We start from the raw sequence: 23,466 nt of genomic DNA, 5'->3' as shown, positions 1-23,466 counted from the left end.
CCTCCAGAAAAGTAAGATCGGTCAAGGTCGAGTTTGTTATGCAAAGCTGTGTTTTTAGTTTTATACAATAAGATTTATGAAAATGGCAGCCCTTCGACAACTTGTAAAACTTGTAACAGCTGATAAACTGGCACCGGTATCGACCGTCTGTCAACGTTTAGCATCCAGCTCTGCAGGTATGCCCCCAAATTGTCTTTGACTCCATTGTCATGAATTTTCTACATCATTTTTTTAACTTATGAGAAGTCATACCTTTACCATTTAAATGATTAAAATGCTTTTCTATTTCCCAATCAGGTTGCATAACTCGTTCATATGAAGTTTAATATTTGTCATTTTGTCTTTCCACTGATGCCCTAATTAAGCAAGGTTGATTTGTGACACCGACAGCAGTGATCCAGCTAGCAGGTCCCAGAAAAGTCACAAATTAGCTATATAGCTAAATGTAGCTATATATAGCTAGAAGTAGCTATAAAACCAATACCAATAATGCAAAATATGTCAAAATAAGATGCAAAATGGTCATAATCACGTCCAAAAGGTTTATAAGATGAAAGACAATAACACAAAACTACGATCTTTGTAGTCACATTTTCAATAACTGCGGCAGTATTTTGCGATAAATCATCACTGAATTTTTCGCTTGTGATATCATCGTAGTATAAGAAAAATTTATAAATGACTAATCGCAGAAATTCGCAACATGTATTGAAACTGAAACTACATAGATCTCCATTCTTTGTGTTTGTCTTTTGTCTTATAAACCACTTGAACGGGATAATAACTATTTTATATTTGATATTCACATATTTTTAACAACTGTTATTGGTTTTATAGCTATTTCTAGCTATATATAGCTGGATTTAGCTATATAGCTAATTTGTGACTTTTCTGGGACCTGGCTAGTCTAAATAATAGGACGTTTCGCGACAGCGTGATAACTTTTGACGGTCACTGTCTCTGTCACATCCAAACTTATTCTGCATATTTCTGTTAGAAAATCCTGAATGAAAATCTGTTGGGAACGTTTTCTGGGACATGTACAAAGTATATGAAATTATTACATCTCTGCAGGGTCACTCATTTTTGAAAGACCCTGATCTCTGATAATGAATTTATGTTGACATTAAAGCATAAACTTGCCTCGCTGACATTTTATGAATGTATATTTTGTGTTTTGTTTCTGCAATTTAGTGTCAGCGTCAGTTTGATGTTTTATTGAAACTGGTGTCAGGGTAGATATCTCCTCGCACCTGTCATATTTTCGAAGATTTAAGTCTCTTATTTAAAAACATGGATTAAATTCAACCCATTTGAAGTTTCTACATGAATATTAATGTTTAATTTATTAAAGCAAGTAAGTCTGACCAGTATATTATGACTTTTTTGGATTTTTTAATGTCTTCATTTTCCTAACAGTAAAATGCAGATACGGGTAAGGCTTAGAGGGATGACAACTATAAAATATCAGATCATAAAATAAGTCATCCCGATAAGCCAAATGAATAAGGCTATGATCCAGCTTGGCCATCTTGGCAATGAAAACAACATATTCTTTGAAATAGACAGAAAGAGCAAGATTCCTGGTGCGGCAGGTGTTTTCATTGCCAAGTCGGGTTCTGTCCACTTCCATTGGTTAAAAAATTATCTTGAGAACTATATATTGTATATACTTTGTCAAGTTGACATTTTATTATCTTCAGCAAATTCTGAATATTTCAAAGAAGAATTTAAATCAAAAGTACTGGGCTACTTGTTGTAGGATACATATCGGTTAAATTACTGAAGTAAACTCGTCATCTATATGTTTAGCTGCAGAGTACCTATGCTATATACTGTGTAAAACTTCAGTTTATGATTATCTTGCTGCAGTGGTGGCTGTTCCTGGTCTGCATCATCTCTTCCTTATGTCATCTTTTGGCTTATGAAAAGACAATGCTTTCTCTGTCTTTTCATTCTGGCTTTTTAGCTTAAATCACATCATCAAAACACAAAAAGACAACACTTTAGCACACCATTATCAGCATAGGGAATGCTCAAGATACAAGTACTGACGATGCTAGTAGCAGACCAATAAACACTGCATTGCATTGAATCTGTAGTCTTTTCGTTGTTTCACTCAAATGAAGAAATAAGAAAAAGACTGCAAATTATAAATGTCATATTTCTATTGATTTGCCTTCTAGAAAAATTACTGACACCTAAAAAAATGACTGCAGCTACTACATACAGAAATAATTTTCACAGTTCCGAACTTCGCCTCAAACACTTGGGAATATCATGAACAAGCTGTTAACAACCATGATTACCAAGCACAATGACCCACAAACTAGCTTGTACAGAAATATTGCAAAAACAAGTAAATTGATAGGAATTAGGAGGGAAACACTAGCAATTGGACTGTGTCAAATTCATATCGGCCCATGGTACATGTACTTGATATATCCTGCAACAACATGTGTACAAACATAACAGCACAAGATACAAGATACAAGATGCAAATTTTTATTTATAGTCGGGTGTCAACATTACAACATTAGCTATGAATAGCTATTGGCCACACATTAGTTAGGGGGCACATGTTTTTTAGTACTAACATATATCTATAATTTTGGGTAATAACAATTATCTCAAGTTCTTCATATCATGGTACATGTACTTGATATATCCTGTAACAACGTCTGTACAAACTGAACAACACTTAGGTTAGGGAGGGCACATATATGTTTTCCGGCTATAACAAAATCTAGTTATTAGAAGCACTGATTTTGAAGAATTTGTTGTGTATATTTTAGAAAGAAAAGTAGAGTCAGCACATAAAGTGGAAACAGCCCAGTTCAACTGGAAGGATGCATTAAACCTAGAGAGTCAGCTGACAGAAGAGGAGAAGATGGTGAGAGACCAGTTCAAACAGTACTGTGATGATAAGCTTATGCCCAGAATCATCATGGCCAACAGAAATGAAGGTATTTTATATAATGTGTTCTCGCTTTTTGCTTCAAAATTTTCTTATATCAGTTTTAGCCACTTTACAGTATAAAATTATTGATTTCTTTTTTTTTAGCTCACCTGAGCAATGCTCAGGTGAGTTTTTCTGATCGCTCAATGTCCGGCGTCCGTCGTCCGTCGTCTGTCGTCTGTCGTCTGTCGTCCGTCGTCTGTCAACATTTAGCTTGTGTATGCGATAGAGGCTGTATTTTTCAATTAATCTTCATGAATATTGGTCAGAATGATAACCTTGATGAAATCTAGGCTGAGTTCGAAAATGGGTCATCTCGGGTCAAAAACTAGGTCACTAGGTCAAATCAAAGAAAAACCTTGTGTATGCGATAGAGGCTGTATTTTTCATTTAATCTTCATGAATATTGGTCAGAATGATAACCTTGATGAAATCTAAGCTGAGTTTGAAAATGGGTCATCTCGGGTCAAAAACTAGGTCACTAGGTCAAATCAAAGAAAAACCTTGTGTATGCGATAGAGGTGGTATTTTTCAATTAATCTTCATGAATATTGGTCAGAATGATAACCTTGATGAAATCTAGGCCGAGTTCGAAAATGGGTCATCTCGGGTCAAAAACTAGGTCACTAGGTCAAATCAAAGAAAAACCTTGTGTATGCGATAGAGGCTGTATTTTTCAATTTTTCTTCATGAATATTGGTCAGAATGATAACCTTGATGAAATCTAGGCCGAGTTCGAAAATGGGTCATCTCGGGTCAAAAACTAGGTCACTAGGTCAAATCAAAGAAAAACCTTGTGTATGCGATAGAGGCTGTATTTTTCATTTAATCTTCATGAATATTGGTCAGAATGATAACCTTGATGAAATCTAAGCTGAGTTCGAAAATGGGTCATCTCGGGTCAAAAACTAGGTCACTAGGTCAAATCAAAGAAAAACCTTGTGTATGTGATAGAGGTGGTATTTTTCAATTAATCTTCATGAATATTGGTCAGAATGATAACCTTGATGAAATCTAGGCCGAGTTCGAAAATGGGTCATCTCGGGTCAAAAACTAGGTCACTAGGTCAAATCAAAGAAAAACCTTGTGTATGCGATAGAGGCTGTATTTTTCAATTTTTCTTCATGAATATTGGTCAGAATGATAACCTTGATGAAATCTAGGCCGAGTTCGAAAATGGGTCATCTCGGATCAAAAACTAGGTCACTAGGTCAAATTAAAGAAAAACCTTGTGTATGCGATAGAGGCTGTATTTTTCAATTGATCTTCATGAATTTTGGTCAGAATGATTGCCTTGATGAAATCTAGGCCGAGTTCGAAAATGGGTCATCTCGGGTCAAAAACTAGGTCACTAGGTCAAATCAAAGAAAAACCTTGTGTATGCGATAGAGGTGGTATTTTTCAATTGATCTTCATGAATTTTGGTCAGAATGATTATTTTGATAAAATCTAGGCCGAGTTCGAAAATGGGTCATCTGGGTTCAAAAACTAGGTCACTAGGTCATATCACGTAAAAACCTTGTGTATGCGATAGAGGCTGTATTTTTCAATTGATCTTCATGAATTTTGGTCAGAATGATTGCCTTGATGAAATTTAGACCAAGTTCGAAAATGGGTCATCTCGGGTCAAAAACTAGGTCACTAGGTCAAATCAAAGAGAACCTTGTGTATGCAATAGAGGCTGTATTTTTCAACTGATCTTCATGAAATTTAGCCAGAATGATTACCTTGATAAAATCTAGGCTGATTTCGAAAATGGGTCATCTGGGATCAAAAACTAGGTCACTAGGTCAAATCGAAGAAAAACATTGTGTATGCAATAGAGGATGTATTTTTCAATTGATCTTCATGAAATTTGGTCAGAGTGATTGCCTTGATGAAAACTAGGTCGGTTTTGAATATGGGTTATCTGAGGTCAAAAACTAGGTCACTAGGTCAAATTAAAGAAAAATCTTGTGTATGAGATAGAGACTGTTTTTTTCAGTTGATATTTATGAAATTTGGTCAGGTTGATTGCCTAAATGAAATCTAGGTCGAATTTGAATATGGGTCATCTGAGGTCAAAAACTAGGTCACTTGGTCAAATCAAAGAAAAAACTTCTGTATGTGATAGAGGCTGTATTTTTCAGTTGATCTTCATGAATTTTGGTCAGAATGATTGCCTTGATAAAATCTAGGTCGAGTTTGAACATGGGTCATCTAGGGTCAAAAACTAGGTCATATATAAGAAAATGCTTGTTTTATCGCAAGAGACCAATTTTTTGGTCCAATCTTAATGAAAATTGGTCAGAATATTTGTTTCCATGAAATCACTAGGTCAAACATGTTTTACACTGTTATGGAGTGTTTCTTAGGTGAGCGACCTAGGGCCATCTTGGCCCTCTTGTTTTTCAGTAGTTTCAGAAACAAAAAAAATAAGGAAAATGAAAACTCAGATATTTCACATGATTATGTAGCAACTTTCAGATTGATTGTCAACATTGTATTTAGACTGCTGGGGATAAATAGTACCATTGCTGGTTCTTTACAAATCTTAATAGTCATTTTTTGTCACTTTCCCAAAATCAGTTAATTTCTTAAGAATAGAATTTGCAGTTTTTGCCTACCGGTAAATATTTATTTCTTGAGAACATGGATATTTGAAATTTGCATGGTCCTACTAAATTTCATGGTTAACTTTTGGTAAAAAAAAAGGTTGCAAAGCATTATTTTGTTGGAGAGAAGTATTTGAATACCTTTGTAACCAATATTCTTAAAATTATATGCTGTTTGTACTGATGTATTTGAATGTTAACATATGATACAAATGTAAAATTGACGCTTATTTGAATAACTCTGAAGTTCAGAAAAAAACAACGAAGTACCTATAGTGAAATACGCTTGTTTGAATATCAATGGCTAACACAAGGAATTCACATGGGCCCAGGTTGCTTGCCTTATATTGTCTATGTTTGAATCATTTGCAACCCCGGATAACTCAAACATTTTGCTTATCCCCTTTGAACTTAATTAAAGCAATTAGCATTTTACTGTATGTCATAAGAAGTAGTGTGACTTTTGATATGTGAACCATTGACACAAGGCCTATGCCAGCAGCAAATTATTCACATTTGAAGGCGAGTGGTGTCTAGTGGTTAAGGTGTGCCTCTCAACTAGGGGGTAGTGGGTTCGAGCCCCACTGGGGTCACGACCACACCTTCTCATATGATATCAATACCGAGAGGTTCAAATAAGCTAGAAGCTTTCATCTCAGTCAAGCTAAAATAAATTATTATAAACTAAATTATTCACTCAGTGACCTTTTCTGTAAACATACACAGATGTATCATGGTTTCTCATATTAAGTTGTATTTCAGTATTTCATCCTGAGATAATGCGAGAGATGGGAGAGGTTGGGGTGCTAGGTGCTACAATAGAAGGCTATGGTTGTGCCGGAGTTTCTTCAGTCGCATATGGTCTCATTGCTAGAGAATGTGAAAGGTAAGAACTGGATTTTACAATGTGTTATTGCAAAATTGATAAAGTTGGTAACTATACATTTTTGTTTAACTAAATTTTTTCAGCTGCTGTCTAAGTTTAAGTAGAAATTTTGTACTAACTCTGTTTAAGGGGACATTTAATAGCATTTGTAAGTAAATTTTCATCAGCTTTGAACCTAATTAAACTTTGAGATAGAAAAAACATTAAACCGTCAATAGGTAACTGATTTAAAAGCATGACTAGCTCATTAATACAACCAGTCTTTAAAAGACCTTGTTATTTTACTTGAAAATTATCTTTTAAGTCAGTTACAGCATGTCATTGTGAAAACCAGTTGCCATTTGTTCTATGTTACCATGGCAATATTTACATATCCAGCTGTAGAAAACAGAGTGTTTTTTTATACAAAACTATGCAGTCTTGCCTAGATATTCAGTGTCATTTGAATTGTTACTAAATTTAGGCCATGAAAGGTATTCAATTTTGATAATTAATTCACAGACACTACAACACAGTAATGGTCATACAAGTTAATCAGTCAGTTAATATGTACTTTATGACTCTACAGGGTAGACAGTAGTTACAGATCATGTATGAGTGTACAGTCTTCTCTGGTCATGCATCCAATAAATGCTTACGGTACAGAGGAACACAGACAGAAATACCTCCCAAAACTTGGTATGTGAAAATGGCATTACTTCTATAGTGTTTTGATGATCTTCCATCCAGTCTGAAGTAGAAAAAGATATTGTCCTAAGGCTTCCATGCTTGCTTTGTACAAATGAAATTTTCTTTAGTCATGCTTGAAAATTCTACAAAAGCCTCTAAAAGCATGCGTGTGCTGTCTTCTATTCAAGCTTATTTGAACCACAAGTTTTAGAGTGACCTAATAGTACAGGTGGATGATTCACTATCTGTCATCCATTGTCTCTTTTGCTGTTAACTCTCTGAAGTCACAGTTTTGGTCCAGTCTGAATGAAACTTAGTCAGAATGTTTCCTTGTATATATAAATCACGTGTGAATTTGATGCTGTGGTAAATAGGGTCAGAATTTAGCTCACTGGGTCAAATCATAGAAAGGCCTTTTTAACATTCTAGAATCATATTTTTGTATCAGATCTACATGAAAAATGGTATTGTACTGTGATACAACAACATTTAATGTCTTAAACTTAGACTGCCAAATATGCAGTATATCATAACTCTTTCTATAGCATAATATAATGATGAAAAATTGCTTTTACACCATTATAAAACACATTATCATTCTCAATGCCAATCTTATAAACCTTTACATGTAATCTGGTGAAAATGTTATACTATTTATGAAATATATGGTAATTTTAAAACCGGGAAGGTAAAACTATAGAGAAATATTATAAACACGAAAAAATATTAACACCCTAGAAATCATCTTTTTGACTGGATTTTAAAAATAATCCATAAAATGTGGGTACTGTGAAAACGACCAGTGGTACAAACTTATTGACATATGATTTTTGCATGATATCCCTTTAATAGCCAAAAACATTGTGCAGAAGAGAGTACACCATTCAGAGTTGTGTTGAGCACTTCAGAACTTAAGTATTTTGAGTACAAGTACCAGTTTTCCTAGTACCCTCAAGCACTCGGTTCTCATGAAAAAAAAAGGTACTTGTGCTCAGAACTTTTGAAAGCTCTCAACAGTAAAAATGTTTAAGCCAGCATCAAGAACTGGAGCGCTTGAAGATGAAATTCCCCTGCTTTATCTGAAGTGAAAAATTAGATATACATATGTAATTGAAAACATCAATTTTGAAATATTGCACTGGTGTTCTGGTACAAATTTATCAGAAGAAATGGAGCAACTACTATCATATAAGAGTTTGTGTAGAACTGAGCAATAAGAAGTATATGCTATTGACCATTTGAAAAAAAAAAGATGAATTATTGTCATCTCTTGATCGGTGTCGGCGTTGGCGTTGGCGTTGCCTGGTTAAGATTTATATTTAGGTCAGCTTTTCTCCTAAACTATCAAAGCTATTGCTTTAAAACTTGCAACACTTGTTTACTATCAATAGCTGACTCTGTACAGCAAGAAACATAACTCCATCCTGCTTTTTGCAAGAATTATTGCCTCTTTTGGACTTAGAAAATATCAGATTTCTTGGTTAAGTTTTATGTTTAGGTCAGCTTTTCTCCTAAACTATCAAAGCTATTGCTTTGAAACTTGCAACACTTGTTCACCATCATAAGCTGACTCTGTACAGCAAGAAACATAACTCCATCCTGGTTTTTGCAAGAATTATGGCCCCTTTTGAACTTGGAAAATCAAATTGGTTAAGTTTTGTGTTTAGGTCAGCTTTTCTCTTAAACTATCAAAGCTGTTGCTTTAAAACTTGCAACACTTGTACACCATCAAAAGCTGACTCTGTAAAGCAAGAAACATCACTTCCTCCTGCTTTTTGCAAGAATTATGGCCCTTTTTGGACTTAGAAAATATCAGATTTCTTGGTTAAGTTTTGCGTTTAGGTCAACTTCTCTCCTTTACAGTCAAAGCTATTGCTTTATAACTTTGAGCAGTTATTTTTATTAAAAGCTGACTCTGCACAGCAAATACCGTAACTCTACATTGCTTTTTGCAAGAATTGTGGCCCCTTTTGGACTTAGAAAATCATGGGTAGGACAATATTTCTACTATACAGAAACAAAAAAATCAGATGAACTTCTGCAAATTTGAATCTGTAGTATGGTACTCGTAAAATGTTCATGAGTACTGAGAGTAATGCCCTAGTATTTAGCAAAATCAATACTCTGTTCTGACATGAGTTAGTACCATATCATAGAAATTACAGAGCAACACAGTCAGTTTTGGGTCTGCAACTGTTGTAAAAGCATGTTAATTGTATTTGTTTCTGTCTCATAGTAAAAACTGGTGCAACTGTATATTTATAGCAACTGGAGAATTGATAGGATGTTTCGGCCTCACTGAACCAAATCATGGAAGTGACCCATCATCTATGGAGACAAATGCTGTTTACAATGATTCTGCCAAAACTTACACACTAAATGGATCCAAGTCATGGTAATTTAAAACCTTATTTTTGTGTCTTGGCTGTTTTAAGTCAATTGTGATCATTGAATAATATTATGCAATACATGCAAATATTTGGCAGAGTATAGCACCTTTTCAACTTACAATCTGCTTGTCTTTTCAACAACTCTTGAACGCATGAAAGGATTGAGTTCATTTTAAGTACACGGGTATAAAATCACGAAGTTCAGTTTTAGTTACAACCCACCAATTTTTGGCTAAAAGTATCCATTTTCTGTCTAAGTTATTTGCAAAATGTCGATGTCTATTTGGTAACTTTTGAAAAGATGAATTGATTGAATTCAGATTTGGTACACAGGTGTAAGATTAAAAAATACAGGCCTAATTAGATTTTGGCTACAATTTACTTTTTGGAGTTATGGCACCTTTAGACTTACTTTTTTTGTAACTTCAATAGATGAAGGGAGGAATAGATTTTAGATTTAATTTTGTCCCCACCAACCCACTGGGGGAGACATAATGTTTTTGCCCTGTCTGTTCATCTGTCAGTCTGTCCGTCACACTTCATTTTCGATCAATAACTGGAGAACCATTTAACCTAGAACCTGCGAACTTCAGAGGGTGGCAGAGCTTATAGATTAGACAACCCAAATTGTTTTTGGGGTCACTCCATTTAAGGTCAAGGTCACAGGGACCTGAACATGGAAACCCATTTCCGATCAATAACTTGAGAATGACTTTGACCCAGAATGTTGAAACTTCATAGGATGATTGGACATTCAGAGTAGATGACCCCTATTGATTTTGGGGTCACTCTGTTAAAGGTCAAGGTCACAGGGCCCTGAACATGGAAAACCATTTCTGATCAATAACTTGAGAACCACCTGATCCAGAATGTTGAAATTTCATAGGATAGTTATACATGCAGGGTAGGTGGCACCTATTGATTTTGGGATTACTCGATCAAGGTCAAAAGGGCCTGCACATGGAAAATGGTTTCGGATCAATAACTTGAGAACCACTTGACCCAGAATGTTGAAACTTCATAGGATGATTGGACATGCCAAGCATATGATCCCTATTGCAGAAAACCATCAGTGTCTCTTTGACTTCCGCTCATGTGTTCTATTGACTTCTTGCCTGTTGTGACTATGCATTGGGGGAGACATGCGCTTTTATACAAAAGCATCTTCTAGTTCATTATACCCTGGTAAACTTCTACATAGTGATGTAAATCTAAAACTCTGGTTTTTTATAGACATTTTACACCTGTAAATTATGTCTTCATTGATGAGGAGTGCTTAGTTACAAGGGTATTGTTTAGTGTGCAGAAAGGCAGACAGTTCTGTAATAATGTGTTATAAATTATATGGGATAAACAGTTTTAAAAGATTGTAGAAGAAGGAATTCAAGGCCATATCTGTCATTTGATGTTGTTACTCAGAGACAGGTCTTTAAGAGTGGTGAAAGATATAAGAAGCATACAACAAAACTGTTAAATCAAGTAGGCTTAAGTTATGAATATTTTAATGTAAATTACTTTAAATATGCAAATAGTGAATGTTTTATGGGTAGAGTAGTGGTTTTTTGTTTTTGTTTTTAGGATTACTAATTCTCCAATAGCAGATGTATTTATTGTGTGGGCGAAAAATAAAGCCGAAAATAACAGAATAAGAGGGTTTATACTGGAGAAGGGGATGAAAGGATTATCTGGTAAGTGCTGTATTGAGATGTCTACTAGAGGAAGATGTGTCAGTTACAGAAACAGTGTTAACTGGTGTTTAGTAGGAAGAGTGGTATTCAACTTTCTGTTCTGATTAAAGTGCATTCAGTTGTCATTAGACTAGCTTAGCTAGATCAGAAATGTAAAATTGAAATCTAAAAAAAAAAACTGACAATAACCAAAAGTAACAATTTTATGTATACACTAGATGCTACTGTTACGGGTTGACTGTAACTGGTCTGTGTAGCTCATAGATATGTTTTTTTCTGGATTTTACCAGTCTGTCGTGTTTAGCCATAAAATTTAATTTTTTACGAACATATTTATAGATATCTTAATGAGCTATTGAAAAGGTTTTTTATGTCATAAATAGAGAATATTACATGAGCATCTTTGCCTTATGAATTTCTATTTCTATATAACAAGCTTTAGTTATTAAATTCAATGTAGAAAGACAGAAATGTGAAATTCTTTTTATCATAAGTCACCTTTTTTTGAAACATCAAAATTTCTACATTCTTTACCTCACTTTAAAAGTGAGGGTGGCAGTACAGTATAATACCAAAACTGTATAATGGCTGTATTTCATTCCCATGATGTCAGACATGTTATAAATGTTAGTTATGAAGTCCTCTGTCATGAAGTATTCTGTCTCATTTCAGCACCAAAGATAGAAGGGAAATTTTCATTGCGAGCCAGTATTACTGGACAAATTGTTATGGAAGATGTGGAAGTACCAGAAGAGAACATGATACCTAATGTCAGTGGACTAGCTGTAAGTGTAATATACCAAAACCTAATGTGGGTTGGCAAGCTATAAGAGTTCTATACATGTATAAAGTACCTATTGCCAATATATATTGACCAGTTGTAAGTTGAGTATACCAGAACCTAACGTCAGCAGACTAGCTGTAAATGTAGAATAGCGATACCTAATGCCAATATATATCGACTGGTTGCAAGTGTAGTATACCAGTATCTAACGTCAGCGGACTAGCTGTAAGTGTAGTATACCAATACCTAATGTCAGCAGACTGGCTGTAAGTGTAGTATACCAGTATATAATGTCAGCAGACTAGTTGTAAGGATTGTATACCAGTACCTAACGTCAGGGGACTAGCTGTAAGTGTAGTATACGAATACCTAATGTCAGGGGACTAGCTGTACGTGTAGTATACGAATACCTAATGTTAGGGGACTAGCTGTAAGTGTAGTATACGAATACCTAATGTCAGCGGACTAGCTGTAAGTGTAGTATACGAATACCTAATGTCAGGGGACTAGCTGTAAGTGTAGTATACGAATACCTAATGTCAGGGGACTAGCTGTAGGTGTAGTATACGAATACCTAATGTTAGGGGACTTGCTGTAAGTGTAGTATACGAATACCTAATGTCAGGGGACTAGCTGTAAGTGTAGTATACGAATACCTAATGTCAAGGGACTAGCTGTAAGTGTAGTATACGAATACCTAATGTCAGGGGACTAGCTGAAAGTGTAGTATACAAATACCTAATGTCAGGGGACTAGCTGTAAGTGTAGTATACCAATACCTAATGCCAGGGGAGTAGCTGTAAGTGTAGTATACCAAAACCTAATGCCAATATATTGATTAGTTGTAAGGATTGTATACCAGTACCTAACGTCAGCGGACTAGCTGTAAGTGTAGTATACGAATACCTAATGTCAGTGGACTAGCTGTAAGTGTAGTAAACCAGTACATAACCTAACATCAGCAGACTAGCTGTAAGTGTAGTATACCAATACATAACCTAACGTCAGCAGACTAGCTGTAAGTGTAGTAAACCAATACATAACCTAACGTCAGACTAGTTGTAAGTGTAGTAAACCAGTACATAACCTAACATCAGCAGACTAGCTGTAAGTGTAGTATACCAATACTTAACCTAACGTCAGCAGACTAGCTGTAAGTGTAGTAAACCAATACATAACCTAACATCAGCAGACTAGCTGTAAGTGTAGTAAACCAATACATAACCTAACATCAGCAGACTAGCTGTAAGTGTAGTAAACCAATACATAACCTAACATCAGCAGACTAGCTGTAAGTATAGTAAACCAGTACATAACCTAACATCAGCAGACTAGCTGTAAGGGTGGTATACCAATACCTAACGTCAGAAGACTAGCTGTAAGTGTAGTAAACCAGTACATAACCTAACGTCAGCAGACTAGCTGTAAGTGTAGTAAATCAGTACATAACCTAACATCAGCAGACTAGCTGTAAGTGTAGTAAACCAGTACATAACCTAACATCAGCAGACTAGCTGTAAGTGTAGTATACCAATACATAACCTAACGTCAGACTAGTTGTAAGTGTAGTAAACCAGTACATAACCTAACATCAGCAGACTAGCTGTAAGTGTAGTATACCAATACATAACCTAACATCAGCAGACTAGCTGTAAGTGTAGTAAACCAATACATAACCTAACATCAGCAGACTAGCTGTAAGTGTAGTAAACCAATACATAACCTAACATCAGCAGACTAGCTGTAAGTGTAGTAAACCAATACATAACCTAACATCAGCAGACTAGCTGTAAGTATAGTAAACCAGTACATAACCTAACATCAGCAGACTAGCTGTAAGGGTGGTATACCAATACCTAACGTCAGAAGACTAGCTGTAAGTGTAGTAAACCAGTACATAACCTAACGTCAGCAGACTAGCTGTAAGTGTAGTAAATCAGTACATAACCTAACATCAGCAGACTAGCTGTAAGGGTGGTATACCAATACCTAACGTCAGAAGACTAGCTGTAAGTGTAGTAAACCAGTACATAACCTAACGTCAGCAGACTAGCTGTAAGTGTAGTAAACCAGTACATAACCTAACATCAGCAGACTAGCTGTAAGTGTAGTATACCAATACCTAACGTCAGAAGACTAGCTGTAAGTGTAGTAAACCAGTACATAACCTAACGTCAGCAGACTAGCTGTAAGTGTAGTAAACCAGTACATAACCTAACATCAGCAGACTAGCTGTAAGTGTAGTATACCAATACATAACCTAACGTCAGCAGACTAGCTGTAAGTGTAGTAAACCAATACATAACCTAACATCAGCAGATTAGCTGTAAGTGTAGTAAACCAATACATAACCTGTAAACCAATACATAACCTAACATCAGCAGACTAGCTGTAAGTGTGGTATACCAATACCTAACATCAGCAGATTAGCTGTAAGTGTAGTAAACCAATACATAACCTAACATCAGAAGACTAGCTGTAAGTGTAGTATACCAATACATAACGTCAGCAGACTAGCTGTAAGTGTAGTATACAAATACCTAATGTCAGGGGACTAGCTGTAAGTGTAGTGTACGAATACCTAATGTCGGGGGAATAGCTGTAAGTGTAGTATACCAATACCTAACGTCAGCGTACTAGTTGTAAGTGTAGTATAATGATACCTTATGCCAGTATATATCGACTAGTTGTAAGTGTAGTATACCAGTATCTAACGTCAGCGGACTAACTGTAAGTGTAGTATACCAATACCTAATGTCAGCAGACTGGCTATAAGTGTAGTATACCGTACATAATGTCAGCTGACTAGTTGTAAGGATTGTATACCAGTACCTAACGTCAGCGGACTAGCTTTAAGTGTAGTATACAAATACCTAATGTCAGGGGACTAGCTGTAAGTGTAGTATACGAATACCTAATGTTAGGGGACTAGCTGTAAGTGTAGTATACGAATACCTAATGTCAGTGGACTAGCTGTAAGTGTAATATACCAATACCTAATGTCAGGGGACTAGCTGTAAGTGTAGTATACAAATACCTTATGTCAGGGGACTAGCTGTAAGTGTAGTATACAAATATCTAATGTTAGGGGACTAGCTGTAAGTGTAGTATACAAATACCTAATGTCAGGGGACTAGCTGTAAGTGTAGTATACGAATACCTAATGTCAGAAGACTAGCTGTAAGTGTAGTAAACCAGTACATAACCTAACGTCAGCAGATTAGCTGTAAGTGTAATAAACCAGTACATAACTTAACATCAGCAAACTAGCTGTAAGTGTAGTATACCAATACATAACCTAACGTCAGCAGACTAGCTGTAAGTGTAGTAAACCAATACATAACCTAACATCAGCAGACTAGCTGTAAGTGTAGTAAACCAATACATAACCTGTAAACCAATACATAACCTAACATCAGCAGACTAGCTGTAAGTGTGGTATACCAATACCTAACGTCAGCAGATTAGCTGTAAGTGTAGTAAACCAATACATAACCTAACATCAGCAGACTAGCTGTAAGTGTAGTATACCAATACATAACATCAGCAGACTAGCTGTAAGTGTAGTATACAAATACCTTATGTCAGGGGACTAGCTGTAAGTGTAGTGTACGAATACCTAATGTCGGGGGAATAGCTGTAAGGGTAGTATACCAATACCTAACGTCAGCGTACTAGTTGTAAGTGTAGTATAATGATACCTTATGCCAGTATATATCGACTAGTTGTAAGTGTAGTATACCAGTATCTAACGTCAGCGGACTAACTGTAAGTGTAGTATACCAATACCTAATGTCAGCAGACTGGCTATAAGTGTAGTATACCTTACATAATGTCAGCTGACTAGTTGTAAGGATTGTATACCAGTACCTAACGTCAGCGGACTAGCTTTAAGTGTAGTATACAAATACCTAATGTCAGGGGACTAGCTGTAAGTGTAGTATACGAATACCTAATGTTAGGGGACTAGCTGTAAGTGTAGTATACGAATACCTAATGTCAGTGGACTAGCTGTAAGTGTAATATACCAATACCTAATGTCAGGGGACTAGCTGTAAGTGTAGTATACAAATACCTAATGTCAGGGGACTAGCTGTAAGTGTAGTATACAAATACCTAATGTTAGGGGACTAGCTGTAAGTGTAGTATACAAATACCTAATGTCAGGGGACTAGCTGTAAGTGTAGTATATGAATACCTAATGTCAGGGGACTAGCTGTAAGTGTAGTATACCAATACCTAATGCCAATATATCGGCTAGTTGTAAGGATTGTATACCAGTACCTTACGTCAGCGGACTAGCTGTAAGTGTAGTATACGAATACCTAATGTCAGGGGACTAGCTGTAAGTGTAGTATACGAATACCTAACGTCAGGGGACTAGCTGTAAGTGTAGTAAACCAATACATAACCTAACGTCAGCAGACTAGCTGTAAGTGTAGTAAACCAATACATAACCTAACATCAGCAGACTAGCTGTAAGTGTAGTAAACCAATACATAACCTAACGTCAGCAGACTAGCTGTAAGTGTAGTAAACCAATACATAACCTAACGTCAGCAGACCAATTGTAAGTGTAGTATACCAATACATAACGTCAGCAGACTAGCTGTAAGTGTAGTATACAAATACCTAATGTCAGGGGACTAGCTGTAAGTTAGTATACCAATACCAAACGTCAGCATACTAGTTGTAAGTGTAGTTTACCAGTACCTAATGAAGTTGGTGTTTATTGTGTGTCTGATTTCTTCAGTGATCTGTTTAGAAATGTTTGATGTTGTATTTGACTGTGTCTGTTTTCAGGGTCCTTTCGGTTGTTTGAACAATGCTCGTTATGGTATAGCATGGGGAACTCTAGGTGCTGCCGAGTTTTGCCTTGATTATGCCAGACAGTACACATTGGACAGGTGAGTGGCAGTTACATCATTCAGCTGGAGAAACACAGTTGTGTATATTTGAGTCCCTGTTCCATTACAGTCTGTTAGTATTGAAATATTTGTATCATTTATAGAACTTCCAGCAAATAAAGTTGAAATATTTTGATAGAGTTGTCAATTTTTTTCTTATAATGAAACAATACAGTGTAACACATTACATATTACATACAGTCAAACCTGTTTTAAACAGCTAGTCAAGGATGTGGCACAGTCTGACTGCTAAAGAAAGGTTGAAATTAGAACAAAATGCCAATTTAGAGAGTTAACTGATTGGCTGCTTAAGGCAAGTGGTTGTTCATTACAGGTGGCCACTAATTTAAAAGTAAGTTTAACTGTATGTTTTTCGAGCTATATGGATAATGTATTTTACAGGAAGCAGTTTGGCAGACCACTTGCCAAGAATCAGCTGATGCAGAAGAAAATGGCTGACATGTTGACAGAAATCTCAATAGCATTACAGGCCTGTCTGCAGGCAGGCAGACTGAAGGATGCAGGACAGTAAGTTTGATATAATTTATCTTGGTTAGAAATAGTAGATTTACATTGTGATAATCAGAGTAGGAAACAAATACATGATATACATACAAATTCTCTGTATGAAATATAGCCTGTATTTCTCTAATAAATACAAAACTCTGTATTAAATGTATTAAACTCACTTTGGATTGGGAAAAGTATTGAATGTTGTGACTATTTATTTTGCGTCAAAAAGTTTACCACTTCAAACAGATTTTCAGCCTCATTTTGGCTGTTATTACAGTAAAGACATGTATATGATAAAAGGGTCATTAAAGCAGTACCTTGATCTGCAATGATGTATTCGGCTGTCGCAGATTTCTCCAGAATGGATTACATTTGTTACATCAAGTTCAATTTTGCCTCAAAATGGCTTGTGATGTTTTGCACCTGGGGTTTTGTTTGTGCTTTCACTCAGCAAGAACAGATTTATGACCCTTGACTTAGTAAAATACGAATATAGGTCCTAACAATTTGTGTTGCATATATTTGAAGAAGTATTTGACCTTGACTCACGAAATTTTGTAAGAATGTTTTTCAGCGTATGAATTTAAGCCCCTGAAGTTTTGTTGGGACTTACTTGCGCTTACTCTTTCAGTTTCATCTTTTCCTGTGTTTCTTGATGATATTTTGTAGTATCCTTCCCTCCCCAACCCCCAGCGGTACACGGACACCTTTACCCTAAGGCTCTATGAAAGTTAAAAAAAAAAAAGTAATATATGATTAAAATGACAGTAAGCTAAAGCACAAGTGTCTATTGAATAGAACAAATCAGAAAAATTCATGGATATTGTGAAATGTGTGAAGGAGTGATGACTGTGCTTATAACTAAAAAGATGTTTAAGCATTTCCACTTGAGAATTTACATTATTTTCAACATGAAATCCTACATGTGTAAAATTCTTCAATATTCTATTTTGTTTCCTCATCTAAAGCCATGGTAATTAATGCAACAAGAATACCAATTGATTAATTCTAATTCTGGCCCATTTTTTGTCAAGGATTACACCCGAGATGATTTCTATGATCAAGAGAAACTCGTGCGGTAAAGCTTTAGACATTGCACGTACTGCACGAGATATGCTGGGAGGAAATGGAATCTGCGATGAGTACCATGTCATACGGCATGTCATGAATCTTGAGGCAGTCAATACATATGAAGGTAAGACTATTAGATAGAAATATATCAATTACATTATTACTAAAAAAAATAATTTCAAAAGTAATTTAATGAAAAATTTATTATCTGCTTTTCAGAAATTTTATCTTACATACATGTTTTTAATAGTCCTAGATTTGAGAAGTTCTTCATGATAGATTGTAAAAAGAATATAGATAAATCATTGAAACTTGTGTTATTTGAGCCAAATATTTGCACCAGATGTTCTTTCTTTGTGCTGTTTATCTATCTGTAAGTTATTGCCTAATTGTCTCTCATGACAGTTGGAATTAGAGTCTCGAGTTACTTTTCATTGAAAGTTAAGTATATTTCTGTACTTGGGTACGCAGGTGAAAATGTGAAAAAACAAGTTCTGTAGAATTGTTTTATGGTAAACAAGAATATTTTGAGTTAGATTTATATAAAAAATACAAGTATACAGTCTTTCAGAATTTTTTTTTGTGATGAAGTTTTTCTTTCTCTACATAGATAGCAGCTCATATTGAAGAAAATAATTTTTTTGATAAGTTTATTGAGTGGTTACCATGGCAATGCTGTTCATGTGATATTTTCTCCATTTAATACCTTTCTGTAACTTTTCCTGTTTGTTACAGGTACACATGATATCCATGCGTTGATCCTTGGACGTGCAATCACGGGTCTGCAGGCATTTACAGCTGATAAATGAGATTATATACCATTGACAGATCTGGCTACTGTGATATTTATTCAAGGCTCACCGCATCAGGCACAGAGCCACACTCTCATAAGATAGAAGGCATTTTGTCATAACATTGTGTTACTCATTTTTCGGTTTGAAAAATGTAAATAAAAAATTCATGCTCACAGAACTAAAAACAGTGGCCTTTAATTTTCTGCGAAGCTGCGTTTCTGTATAGCTACTAGAAAACATACTGTTTTGAAATTAATGGTCTTGATCGGAAGACTGTTGTGAGAAATAATGATATTAAAAACACTGGATACCCAATTTACGGGGCATAATCGGAAGTCATTTTGTGTGAATATCTCGCATCATCACATTTTAAAAAGAAACTTTCTGAGAGCATCTGTTCCTATTTAAGTTTGTTGCTGTTTTGTTTCTGATTTTTGAACTGTTCATTGTAAGTTCTAGGCACTGCACTTTGTGAATATCATACAAGTATGTAAATGTCATACAATTACTAACCCTTCTGAAATTATACATGGTTTTCCTGCATGTATATATGCATCTAAGAGAAGTTTTACAAGCAGATATCTGTTACTGATTTTCAGTTGCTAAGGTGATAAGCAAAAAAGGTTGATATTTTCCACCGTCATAATCAATATTAGCATTAATTTTTTTTTTTGTCTTCAGTTGATGATTTCTCTTACAATGTATTCATTTTTTGTTTGTCTGGTCATTTTTTTGGTATCAGTTTGCAGTGGTTATGAAAAAAAAAATGTTTGAACATTTATGTATAAGTGATTGAGATTTTTGTAAACAAGAATTAAAGTTACTACAGTATTATCATATTTTGCAACAGTGTCAGTGAATTGGCTAGGGGAATTCTGAAGATTGGTTGGTGAAAAATATAATTTTAACCATAAGCCTGCTGGCGGCAAGTGATTTTGCCTTTGCAACCAGTGCAGACCAAGATCAGCCTGCATGGATGTGCAGGCTGATCATGGTCTACACTGTTCTCTATTCAATCAGTAAATTTTCAGTGAAAACCCCTTTGAAAAATAAGTGGTACTCCCCAGATTGAATGATGGATCAGTCCATTTTAGAAATATAGCAGGGTAAATTTTAAGTCAGGCAAAAGTCAGCGGAAAATGATAAGAAGTTTCCTGGATAAAATTAAAGATTTTAGATGAAGATATCTTATTGTCTAAAATAAATTGGGCTTCGCTCACAGTATTTGGGCATTATTTACTATACATTTATGTATCTTCTATTCTTCATATAAACAAATTTGTGGGTTTCACTCTTCAGATGTTTTAACTGGAAAAAGGAATTAGGATAAACAGTACATATATGAATTGGCTGGCTGAAGAGTGGAATTGGTCAGTGAAAATCATGATATGTTCAATGAAAAAATCAGGGAATTTTAATTGGCATTGATCGAAGCCTTGACTATCTCTGTAATTTTTCTTTACAATTTCAAACAAGCCCAAAAGCCATTTTCATAAAGGTATATAAAACCTCATAAATTTATATTTTTTTGAATATAGATATTTATGATACTGTAATTCAAAAGTTCTAGTCATCTATAGATGTGACAAACACTGTGGCTACTTGTACAGATATAAAAAAACAACTTACTTTGATATTTTTAGTGTTAAGGCTTTGACTAACTTTTGCAAAGGAAATGTACAAATGAATTCTAAATAAACTTCGAAACATTTTATTTTATAACTGTTTTCCTCCTCCTTAAGTTTTATCTACTTGGCTTAAAGGACTCATGTAAGACCGCTGTTGAAATTGCTTTATCAATTGTAGATTCCATTCGCTCAGACTGAAATCCGCATGTTAGAAATGATGGTAAACAGATCAGCTAGATCCTGACTGTTAAAATACGGAGTCCATATGCTCAAATGAAATCCACATGTTAGAAATGATGGTAAACAGATTAGCTAGACCCTGATAAGACTGTTAAAATACGGAAACCACATGCTCAAAAGAAAATCCACATGTTAGAAAATATGGTAAACAAATCAGCCAAAGACTGTTAAAATACAGAGTTCACATGCTCAAAATGAAATCCACATGTTAGAAATGAAGGTAAGCAGATCAGCCAAACCCTGGTAAGACCCTCTTAAAATACAGAATCCACATGCTCAAATTGAAATCCACATGTTAGAAATGATGATAAACAGATCAGCTAGACGCTGACTGTTAAAATACGGAGTACACGTGCTCAAAATGAAATCCACATGTTACACGATAGTAAACAAAACAACTAGAGGCTAAATAAGAGCAGCCACGCCCGATGTGTCCAGGTGTCAGCAGTGTGAAACTACCTTAGTTAGCAAATTGTTTAAACTAATGACGTAGTGCGTAGGCAATTGGTTATTGAAATTCAAGTTGAAAACAAGAGAAACGTCTACCCACACGTACATGTTCTATATTTGTTGATGTCATCTAATGGGTAATTTTTGCTTTTTAAAGACCACCTTACGCATGACTTCCCGGTTTTGATTTTGACAGATTTTACATTGTCTTGACAAATAGCTAGTCTACCTACACATTGCAGACTTTTCAGGCATTTCAAGTGGAAATCGTGCACATCACGCGGGACTTACTAATCGACTAATCAACGTCTAATTGAGCAAATACAAATTTAGAATAAAAGTAGCCTAAAGAAGACTTGTATTGTGAGTGCCGAAACTTCGATTTTATAAGTAAACAAATATCATCCTGTGTTGATTTTCTTCCACTGTTCTTGGTATCAAACGTAGATTGATTCCGTATCCAGTTGGTAAAATAAATTTCAAAGACTAAGTTTACCCGATGTTTAATCAAACAGCTACCGTTATTTTAACTGCATTTTGTATTGTTTTGATTCCCTCGCCCACCTCCCCACCCTATCTTCCCCAAATTGTTTGTTGAGCGGTGTTTTACTCTAGAAAGAACATTTCAACGTCCTGAGTAGGGCCCCCTAATTGAAAAACTAAAATGCTGACAAACGTCCATATGAGAAACGTATAAATATTGTAACATAAATATGTTATACATCACTCGCCCGCCTCCGATTGCCTTAAAAATGTGTTTAAAACCTGTTCATGACGCTTTGCATTATTTCTTTCGAAACGATCACAATAATTTTTTTTGCAAAACAGGTTGTCCAAACTATAACTCCTACTGAAATTTTGTGCATACGTTTGCCCAACTCTGTCATTTTAAAGCACGTAGACACGTTTCATTACGTTTCTGAAACGCTTTTAAACCAAGTAAGTCGAAAGTGTTTCCAAAATAAAAAATCAGTGTGGTTTACTGCGAAAACATGTTTTGCAAAGTCGTCGTTTACGTCATGTTTGCAATACTTTTTATTCCGAAGAAAAACGGTCGTGCAGACGTTTACCAATGACGTGACTTTAAAAACATTTGATTTTTTTAATGATGAACCTGTCCAGTATGTTTTCCAGTCGTTCTCGAAACAGTTACAAAAACGAAAACGTACGACAACAAGGTTCGCCCAACCCTACATGCTGAAAGAAGCGAAATATACTCATACCGCTTTACTTCTTAAAAAATTTCTACTTTTGGTTGCAGCGGCATCTGCATAGAAGTACGTTTTCTTTGGCCCAACTGTTGATCTATATAACCTGCCACGACCGCCTACAGTTGTATTCATTATTTAGGGAGTGCTGTACCGAGAGATATACATTTGACGCATTTTCCATTTCTTTAACTGCTTCGCACGCTGCGCCATCTTCTGCCGAAAATGCTGAATTTCTCTTCCTGTAGAGTTCGTATCATATTTAACGTACACAGAGTCCTAGGGTATTCAAGATGTTCTTTTTTCTAGTTTGGCAGCAGTAATATTCATGTAATTTAAACCTGTTATGAGCAAAAATGAAAGCATACCATAAGAGCAGCGCCATGAAAACCAACATAGAGGGTTGGCGACCAGCATGATCCAGACCAGCCTGGCGCAACCGCGCAGTCTGGCCAGGAACCATGCTGTGTTCGCTTCAAAACCTATTGGAACTGAGAAACTGTTAACGAACGCAATGGATCCTTATCCGACTGAGCGATGCCGTTCAGCTGGTCAGGATCCATCAGGTCGCAACCCACAATGTTGGTTTTTCCCAAGGCACGGCTCATATACATTTTTTTTTTAATTTATGCTTGTGTTATAGACATGTTTGCAAGGAATACAATAAAGTTATTTACTTATGTAC

At 35.5% G+C, this 23,466-nt stretch overlaps 1 protein-coding gene across 1 annotated transcript; it reads left to right on the top strand.

The window, feature by feature from the left end:
* The first annotated feature begins 4 nt into the window (after positions 1 to 4).
* On the top strand, positions 5 to 20,967 carry LOC123524691 (glutaryl-CoA dehydrogenase, mitochondrial-like). The gene is made up of 11 exons (XM_045303053.2): positions 5 to 176; positions 2,796 to 2,966; positions 6,316 to 6,439; positions 7,008 to 7,117; positions 9,374 to 9,503; positions 11,077 to 11,186; positions 11,859 to 11,971; positions 16,774 to 16,877; positions 17,280 to 17,405; positions 18,425 to 18,585; positions 19,197 to 20,967. The coding sequence occupies exons 1-11, from the start codon at positions 77 to 79 to the stop codon at positions 19,268 to 19,270; spliced, it is 1,323 nt and encodes a 440-aa protein (XP_045158988.2). The 5' UTR covers positions 5 to 76; the 3' UTR covers positions 19,271 to 20,967.
* Positions 20,968 to 23,466: the final 2,499 nt, after the last annotated feature.

The sequence above is a fragment of the Mercenaria mercenaria genome, chromosome 3, assembly GCF_021730395.1.
Source record: "Mercenaria mercenaria strain notata chromosome 3, MADL_Memer_1, whole genome shotgun sequence".
NCBI classification, from domain to species: domain Eukaryota; kingdom Metazoa; phylum Mollusca; class Bivalvia; order Venerida; family Veneridae; genus Mercenaria; species Mercenaria mercenaria.
Note: the sequence above shows the minus strand (reverse complement) of the source record. Positions and strands in the feature narration are given on the sequence as shown.

Coding starts and splice junctions, on each gene's coding strand:
- LOC123524691 (XM_045303053.2), top strand. CDS start 77: ATGAAAATGGCAGCCCTTCGACAACTTGTAAAACTTGTAACAGCTGAT. Junction 2,967..6,315: donor CATGGCCAACAGAAATGAAG/GTATTTTATATA, acceptor GTTGTATTTCAG/TATTTCATCCTGAGATAATG. Junction 11,972..16,773: donor CTAATGTCAGTGGACTAGCT/GTAAGTGTAATA, acceptor GTCTGTTTTCAG/GGTCCTTTCGGTTGTTTGAA.